This window comes from Cyphomyrmex costatus, unplaced genomic scaffold (genome assembly GCF_001594065.2).
Source record: "Cyphomyrmex costatus isolate MS0001 unplaced genomic scaffold, Ccosl1.0 scaffold70, whole genome shotgun sequence".
NCBI classification, from domain to species: domain Eukaryota; kingdom Metazoa; phylum Arthropoda; class Insecta; order Hymenoptera; family Formicidae; genus Cyphomyrmex; species Cyphomyrmex costatus.
Genome location: NW_017280267.1, coordinates 1,702,122 through 1,712,038, shown reverse-complemented (window position 1 = coordinate 1,712,038; position 9,917 = coordinate 1,702,122). Strand labels below are relative to the sequence as shown.

The window sequence follows — 9,917 nt, the reverse complement described above, 5'->3', positions numbered from 1 at the left end:
TGGTGAATCAAGCTTTTAACATAACTTGACGATAATAATTATTATTACATTGTTGTGAATCATGCGTCGCTTGGTTTTCGTCTCAATCTTGTTATGCATATACTTCGTATATACATAAACTCAATTTCATCGGCCGTTACGATATTTACTATTATATATTCCGGTTACTACGATTCATTCCCTTAGATTATAGAGTTTTACAAATTTATGAACTATGTATATTATGTATTTACATGTATTATAAACATGTACAGTCAAACACATGTTGTTTATCGATGAATATTAGGAAATAGCGATGACTCATGCATGATAAATACATCAATCTTTGGGAATAACGGGAGAACCATAACGCTAAGCTATGAATGAGAAAAACTTAATTTTATTAAATATCTTATATTTTTTTGAGATTCCTCATTTAATTCAAATTAATAAATAAAACATAAAAGAATATTATAAAGATATAATATGATATAAAAATTTTCAGTTACATATGATTTTCTTTTAAATTGAAATTTTTATTAGAAGTTAACTTTTTTAATAAGCCAATTCAGTGAAGATTTTCACAAATTTTCACATTTTTTACTTTATTATTATTTTAGAAGATTATCGAAATATTTATTATGAATGAGTTATTGAATCGGACGTGATTGACACTTTTCTTTTATAGTAAAAGTGTAAATGTTAATTTATATATGTCCATATGTGATATTAACACACATTATATATATATATATATATATTTATATATATATGTATATGTGTGTTTGTGTGTATAAAATTGAAAATAAATATTAAATAATAATACATATTATATATAATACACATTACAGTGTAACTAAAATAAAAGGGCAAATTTCGGGGACGAGTTCACATCAAACGTGAAAAAAGTTCATATATGTATATCCGCGAACCCATTACTACTGACATATAGCTGAAACAAATGTTTATTAATGGAAAATGAAAAAGTAATATTTTTATTATTTTTAAGATTATTTATTATCAATTTGTAATTACACAACAAATATTCAAAGTGTCTCCCACTTAATTCGATATATGCATAGATATGTTGAATCATGAATTGTACTTTTTCAAAGATTCTGGCGGTTACGCATAATTTCACAAGCAACAAAGATTGTGTTGGTATAGCATATCATCGTTATCGATTTGAATTAAGTGTCTATAGATAAAAATCTAACGCGTTGTACGGAAAATTGCCCAAATTATATATGGACCCTATTAATATACATTTTAAACTGCATGTATTTCTATAACAGTGACTTTACAGATATACATTTATGTGAATTTTTTTCATATTTAATATGCGAATCTCAAAGTTTAATTTATTTTAGTTATACTCTATATATACAGGGTGTTTTGTAAAGATCGTAACGACCTTTAAAAATATATTTCTGAGATAATTTTGAGATGAAAATTCTAATACCTAAATATATTGAGGCTACAATAGTTTTTTGAATTATATAAATATTTAAAGTTAACACGAATCTCTCCTAAAATTCGCGTGTTAGGTATGATGACAACGCAAAGTGCTAAGGCGAAAGCTAATTGTCGTTCCTCTTGTTAATATCGACATAAAGATTATATAAGCGAAGATAAGATTATTGATATTTCTATAAACGCATTGTGGAATAACATTTTCTTTTTTTATTTTTACGTGATATGTAATGCGCAAGCTGTCAGATAACATTTCTTTTAGAAATCTGCTATCAATTTCACATCTCACACGTAAAATTGTAATGATTAAATAGTATTATAGTTAGTAAATGATATGTACCTATCTTATAATTATCTAACAAAATAAGCAGCTATTGCTAAAACTCGAATAGAATTCATCCAAGCTTATGTTAAATATTTTAGAAAAATTCAGAAAAACTAATACATACACACGTAGTTAGCAAATGATATATACTTTTTTTACAAATTATTTGACAGAAAAATTGCTGCTATTATTAATATTTATGTAATATTTGTAAAATTCATTCACGTGTATTCTCAACATTTTATTAAAATATTATAATATGAGAAACTAAAAACTTATGAATATTAGAAAATTAATTACAATTCATATTAATTTAATTTTTACTAATTAAAATTAAAATGCGTGTGTAATTGGCACACACACAGTGCAATTTTATAAAGTTATTAATTTATACAGTTTATAAAATCAATCATGTATATTACAATAACTGTTGAAATTATGGATTATTAATGTTTTTATGCACAGTTTTGCGCGTTTCAATAAGTTTTATTGTGCACTGCATATTATTTCCGGAGATGTATTTGTAACTGCTGTGATAATACATCGTATTTAAATGTTACATAATTGCATTGTTGAAGTACTCAAGCTTATCTTCAAAAATGATACGCAACAAAATTTATTGCGATGCGCAAGATTGTTCAAATATGAAAAATGTATAACTTGAACAGTTATTACAATATATACAGTTGATTTTTATAAAATGTATAAATTAATAACTACAAAATCATACGATTAATTGTACTTAATATAAACTAAATTAAATACACATGAATGGAAAATGCCTTTGGTTAAAGCGAATTTTTTGTGCTTAATAATACTTGTAAATTTATACAATTTCCAATTTATACAAACTGTGCTTTCAGGAGAAAACCAAGTTTGAATCTCGACGAAAGTAATATTTTCCGCAATAAATTATTTACAGGTTTTAAAGATGCTTATTAGTATCAATAATAAACAGCTTGTTAATTTAATTTGTGATATTATTACTCCAATTTCGAAAAGTATTTCGAGATTGACAAATAATCGACCCACACAGTTTGCTTGAATTAGAAAGTATCTGAATTCATAAGAAATATTATTAGGCATGAAGAATTGCCTTGACCAAATATAGAGTTTTGATGAAAAACAGTAAACATACACATCATACTGTTATTAGTCAATTTTCACTTAATTTTAATATTATAAAAATTAAATTAACACAAATGATCATTAATAATTTTCTAATATTCATAAGTTTTTATAATTTCTCCGGATTATTTCAATAAAATGTTTAACATAACACTTCAATGCGGTTTATTTAAATATTAGCAATAAAACTGTTTATTTTGTTAAATAATTATAAGATAGGTATACATTATTTTCTAGGGTTGACAAAGACTAATGCTTTTTTTTTAAAGGATGCAACATTGAGTGCATATTCCGTTAAATCCTAAAATATAGACCAACTGATATAGTCTCGACATTTTAGTATTGGAATTCTTGCCCTAAAATCTCAAGAATCTATGTTTAAAAAGCATTGTTACGGCTTTTATGGGACATTCTGTATACACGTACATACATGTATACATGTGGCAATAAAATTACGTGAATGTTATGAGAAAATCAACATTATGAGAAAATAAACTTACTTAATATACAAACCATTATTGTCCTTCAAAGTAAGCCTCCCTAGAGCTTTGACTATAAATGAATTGTAAGCAGGAACTTCAGATTTATTATTATTCATTATTATTCACCTTCAAGATCCTTAAAAATTATATTCATCTTCAATTTCTTAAGAGTCTCATACTAAATGTGACAACAAAAATTCATAAATATAACTAATTCATTATGAAGCCAGACGCTGTAAATCACATACCTAAGTCATTTCATGAATATTACATAAAAGGGGATTCCATTTCAATTTAGGGTACATTCCACTTAACACCCACAACGCTCGCGAAATCATATCCTTGTTATTTATCAAGTGTCAAATAAAGAAAAATGATGCTTGTGAGCATTGCAAGCCTCAAGTAAAACTCAGCCTTAATAAGATATAAATCCTGTCGCAAATGTAAAAATTATTAACGAAGCTTGTTATGGAAAATTAAAATAAAATCACAGGTTAAAATAGTAAAAAATAGTTTGAAAATATAAATTAAATCTGATTAATCAGATTTAATTAAATATAAAAATAACTTTTAATCTGTTAATCTAAAATTATTATTTGTTAATCTAAACATAAAACAATAGCTTTAATAACAATTTACAATCTGTATTCAAAAGCTTTTTTTTTACAACATTCAATAAATTACCATTCAAATTATACCATTCAAAGACATCATATATATTATACGTTTATATAACATATAACATATGTATCGAATGATAATTATGAATAATAATTAACACGTTAAATAGGGCGAATAATTATGAATGTTAATATTTCACTTTACTTACAACACATTTTTCTTATTGTTAGTTTTATTATACATATCACAAAAGATTATAAACAGTAAGTATGTCTACATATATATAAATTTTTTCTACATATATCTATGAAAAAAAACATTTTTTTAAACTGTTATTTGATATTTTTATAAACTTAGTAAATCTTACCATACAAAGATAAAAGTATAAAAATTTTAAAAACTATTTTTTAAACAATTTTTACTTAAAAAAAAAAAAGATTGTGTATATACTAAAAATGAAAGAAAAAGATAACAGAAACTAACTCGAACAAGAATGGTGGTTAATAGAACAGAATTTTGTTCTCTTTTAAACCTACAGCTCTACATTGTAACCCAAAGTTTGTAAAAATAAAAACCTTTCAAATTTAATTTTTTATCCCCCTTTAAAAGGAATTATTATATAATGATTATGAAATGATATCCCCCCCCTCCAAATATTTATAATAAAAAATTAATTTGCATTATATTTTTATATCTTTCTTTTGTAAAGATTAAGGAAATTAAATTACTTTCTCTTTAATTTTTGTTTTTATGTTATTAAATCATATATTTTCTTGAAGATGTAAAATTTTTATTACTTTTTTTTATTAAATATTGTCTTTTTACAATACGCAAATTGGTTCATGATAACAAAATATTTTTTAATATAAACGACATTGTTGAGCAATATCAGTCGAAAATTGAATTTTCAATTTTCTCGCGAGTCTTTTCCACACGCCTTTGGTACGAGCATATAATAACACTTATTCAAGTTATTCTATCGACTTTAATAGTAAATTGTAATGAAAAAATACGTTAAAACATAGATCTGAAGAAAGATTTAAAGAAAAAAATAGTTACAATGTGCACATAGTATGGAATGTCATAGAATTTATGTAAATCTTGTATATATAGTAATAGTCTTATTTAATCCCACCTCACATTTTTCAGTCTGAGTTGAGTAACCTGCCCGCTTCTTGATCGAGCAGCCAAACAAGAGTACCATCAACTGGTTCCACTCTAGTAGCTGGTAAATCTTCTTTATCTCTCAAGACTCTCTGTGAACATAACATTAATAATTTAGATACAATCAAATCTTTATTTTTTTAGTTATCTTACACATTTCGCTTGTACTTTAGGCGCAGTTCTATAATATTTATTAACCCATGCCTGTTCTAATAGGTATAAATCAATGATAAATATAAAGTAAAGCAAAAGCAAACGCAATATAAGAAATCTAATTGTTAGAGAATTATTCGATCAAAAAAATGGCATAAATTCTTAAATGTCTTAATTATAGTTGATTTATTATCTTTTAAAATTTTCTTTACTGTATTTATTCTTTTTTAATTGAATATCTTCGAGAAATTACATTTAAAAGTTTTAAGTTCTAAGAAAAATCGTTCAATTAAAAATATTACTATTCATGTTAAAATTATCTAAATATATCTTAAACTAAAAAATTGAAATTATTTTAGAAGTTTGGTATTTACTTTGACGATCTCGGCCTTGCTAGCGCCAGTGGCAATAAACACGCACGTGCGAGCGTTATTAATGACCGGCATAGTGAGGCTAATTCTATTGGATGGTGGTTTTGGCGCGTTCAGTTCCCATGTGACCCACATGTTTTCATCATCGAGGGCTCGATGACCCGGAAAGAGCGAGCACGTGTGCCCATCCTGGCCCACACCCAACAGCAGACAATCGAATCTCGGTAATCTATCCGGCGGGAAGAAGAAGGCCATTTTTTTAATGTAATCCTTCGCCGCGTTCTCGGCTACAAATATATATAAATAAATAAATAAATGATAAACAATAAAAATAATATAAAAATATAAAAATATATGTGTACATAAATTATATAACAAGATAATGAATAATCAAGATATAAATTACAAAATGATAATTATAAATACACTACTCAACAAAAAAGGATCACTGTCCCATCATGCAAATTTCGAGATAGAATAATTTCATCAAAGATCACCATATCGAAATTTAAAAAAGAAAAGCATTTTAATGCTTGAAATCTTTACTTTTCAGACCTGTATTTTAAAAAACTGTATTACTGATATTTTATAAAATTATACAAAATTTGTGCACAATTTTTAGTTCGCGTCGTGGAACTTCTCAAATTTCGTAAAAAGTTTTGAGATTTGACGTACCTTCACTTATGTTTATGTAACTTCACGACATATCAGTAATATCGTTTTTTGGAATACCGGTCGGGAAAGTAAAAATTTCAAGCTTTAAAATGCTTTTTTAAACATCTTGATATGATGACTCTTGACGAAGTTATTTTATCTTGAAGTTTGCTTGCAGTTTTTTAACAAAATTTAAGTCATTTAATATCAAGAGTCATTTTTACTTCAATGTTGAATAACTCTCGATGAAAAAGAAATTGTACAGAGCTCAACAAAAAAGAAAATTAAAGGTAAAGATTCACTCTTTGAAAGCTGTAAACAGCATTTATGCACAATTTTTATTTGGCTCCGTGTAACTTTGTGCAATTTCGTAAAAAATTTTGAGATCTGATGCATCTTCATTTATGTTTGTGTGACTTTATGAAATATCAGTAATACGATTTTTTAAAGTACAGGTCTCCGAAAAGTAGAGATTTCAAGATTTAAAATGCTTTTTTAAAAATCTCGATACGATACAATTTGCCTATTTTTGCAGGGTGGAACAAGTAATCCTTGAATTTTGTTGAGTGTTATATACATATATATATATATATATGTATATAAATAATAATAAATTATAATAAACAAGCTAATAGACAAGTATTTAAGTAAATAACAAATGTAAAGTATATAGATTATCGTGTATTCTTATTAAAAGTAGAAATAGATTACGGATCTAGTACCATCAAGTTCTGGATCGACCTTCATGAACTGCTCCTCGGTAACGGGGACTTTTCCTATTAAACAATTTTTGTAAAGACCGAAATTTGACTCAGAGTCATCCAAAGGCACCACTCGTTCATCGCAAAAAAAGAAGCGCCATTTGCTCCAGTCGGTTGCAATGTCAGGCAGAGATTTAGCCAGCAATTGTACTACCGAACCGCCTATACAAATCAATAACAAATTAAAAATAATTTTCTTGATTCTTTTTTAGATTATTTGATACATATAACATTTACATACACTGAGGAAAAAAATCAACTCGATCAAATGCATTTAATTCGTAGTGATTATTTTTTAGTTCAGCATTTATACATGGTAAATAAAAAGTCCTGGAAAAAATCTGTTCACTGATCACATCTTTGACTTTGAGTGACGTTGCCAAGGCCAAACAGATGTGATCAGTAAATAGATCTTCTACCTTTTACAACTTTTGTCTAAATCATTTTTGCTAAAAATGTTTTGTTTCCGAGAAATTTCACTGATCCGAGACTTTTTACTTACTCTGTACATTGAATATAGTGAGTCGTGTCAATAAATTCAAATTCTCTCTCTCTCTCTCTCTCTCTCTTTCTTTCGCATGCACGCACACTTCCAGATTCTTTTTTACTACTATCATTATGTAGACGATGTGTGCTGCTATTCCATATCCAAATTGATTTGTTTTTGGAATGTTTTAATTCTGTACATTCTCGACTTCAATTCATTTTAAAAATTAGAGATGATTTACTAAATTTCTTGGATATCACGATGAAGATCAAGGGTGAACACCTGATTTTTTATTAGTATAGAAACCTACATTTTCAAAAAAATAATTCTTTTTTAAATCACCCCATCTCTCAAAAAAGAGATATATTTTTTAATCTGGTTGATAGAATCCTGTTACTTTCGTATTAACGAACATTAATGTAATTAATATTCATTAGTGTGATTAATACATTGTTGGATAATGACTATTCTCTTAAATTTATTTTTAATACTATCAATAATAGAACTGAAGGCTTTCAATGAAGAAAAATTTGTGAAAAAAAGCGAAAAACATAAATAATACATTATGGTTCATTATTCCTTCCATTCTATTTTTTTTATTGAGAAATTCAAAAGATTTAACAAAAATAATATCAAAGTTGGCTCAAAATATCTTTCTGTTTCTCAACGTAATTTTCTTTCTCTAAAATATCAAGAAATTATAAACATTCAGTCGATATGCAAGTAATTTCCGATTTTTTACGAAGCATATTCATCAGATCACTACTATTCACATACATATAATATATTCTATTTACATCGCCATGTTCAGCTCAGATAACATCATTGCGTTTATTTCATTTTTTATTTGAAGTTGGCTCAATCAAGAAGCCATTTACATATTTTAATTTAATTGTTTTGAATTTCGAAGAGTCCGTAATTGATATCTTAATGAAATAAAAGGTTACTTATTTCCCATATTTTTCAAAATAAGTAACAAAATATAGTCGTCTCTTGGTTTATAATTCATAATTCGGCGACATATTAACTCGATAACCGATCAAAAATAAAAAAAACGTATAAAAGCACGACAAATAAATGAATAACCGAGTCAAATGATCGATCATACGATCACATGATCACTTTTCCACAACTGTACTTTTCTGCACTTTTTTCGATCTTTCCAGAATGTATAAATTTGTTACTTCTCTTTCCAATAGTTATACTAATTGCAAGTATTCTTAAACTATTTCTCTTATAATGATTTTCTTAATTTATCACATCTATGATAATTAAAAATCTTGCAATTTGTATGTGTACGAAAAATATTTAAGAAAAGGGCAGATTAAAATCGAAAATCAGAAGTTTATGAAATCTTATTTATTGACGAATTCGTGAATAGATAAGATTAAGGCTCGTTTTCCAATTTTAACAGCACGAGAATGTGGCTTTAAGCGAAACTGAAAAACCAAAGTCATTCTCGCGTGATTGATGAGGAAACTTATCGGAACTAATATATATACATATTATATATCTCAAAACTAGATTCGTATAAAACGTAAAAACTATAGGGCAGTAATAAAATTTATTGTCAGTGAATTGTGAGTAGCAGCCAGGAACAGGAGAAAATATAAAAATAAGTTGTATTAAAAAATTGTGGATCACCTGATACACCGAAACGAAAGATCCGGTCATCGCGTGAAATCGCATCGTCGGCGGCGCGGGCGATGAGGTTAGAAATGCTGGAGAGTAACTGCTCCTCGTCGGTGGCCACCACTATCTCCGTCATTGCGTACGTTTCTTCGCGTGTGACCAAACGAAAGAGAGATTACACGTCCCATGCAGTTTCGTATACGACTGTACACGACAACACGATACCACACGATACGACTTTATACGACTGAACGTGACACACGACAGCCAACTTTATTACTGCTAATGTCACATTCGATACATAATACTGACACGGTTCTAGTGGTGCCCTGTACTACCCCCTGACATGATACTGCCCTGCTTCTAAGATAAAAACCAGATAAAAACGCATTCAGTCGTGATAAGGACCTATTTACATCAAAATATACCAAAAACCACACAAAGGTAACTTCATGATTGTTAACATAACCTTAATATTTAGTGAAACAAAGAACAGGCTAAATAAATGCAATCAACAGCAATAAGAAATTAACTGTTAATAATAATTACTAATAAAAAAAAAATGCGTCGAATGAGTATAATTTAATCGATTTTTGAGAGGATTGCCCTCCATTGCATCTTTACCAATTTTTCACTGATTCGTTCTAGGGGAAAACTTACGATACTTTGTTTTCTGTCTGGTGGCAT

At 27.5% G+C, this 9,917-nt stretch overlaps 1 protein-coding gene across 1 annotated transcript; it reads right to left on the bottom strand.

Annotated features, from left to right (window-relative positions):
* Positions 1–4,795: 4,795 nt before the first annotated feature.
* Positions 4,796–9,662, bottom strand: Pgls (6-phosphogluconolactonase). The gene is made up of 4 exons (XM_018548164.1): positions 9,243–9,662; positions 7,073–7,273; positions 5,700–5,983; positions 4,796–5,264 (listed from the first exon to the last, which is right to left on the bottom strand). Exons 1-4 carry the CDS (start codon positions 9,364–9,366, stop codon positions 5,154–5,156), a joined length of 720 nt encoding a protein of 239 aa, XP_018403666.1. The 5' UTR covers positions 9,367–9,662; the 3' UTR covers positions 4,796–5,153.
* Positions 9,663–9,917: the final 255 nt, after the last annotated feature.

Coding starts and splice junctions, on each gene's coding strand:
- Pgls (XM_018548164.1), bottom strand. CDS start 9,366: ATGACGGAGATAGTGGTGGCCACCGACGAGGAGCAGTTACTCTCCAGC. Junction 5,984..7,072: donor GGTCGATCCAGAACTTGATG/GTACTAGATCCG, acceptor ATATATTTGTAG/CCGAGAACGCGGCGAAGGAT. Junction 5,265..5,699: donor GCAAGGCCGAGATCGTCAAA/GTAAATACCAAA, acceptor TTATGTTCACAG/AGAGTCTTGAGAGATAAAGA.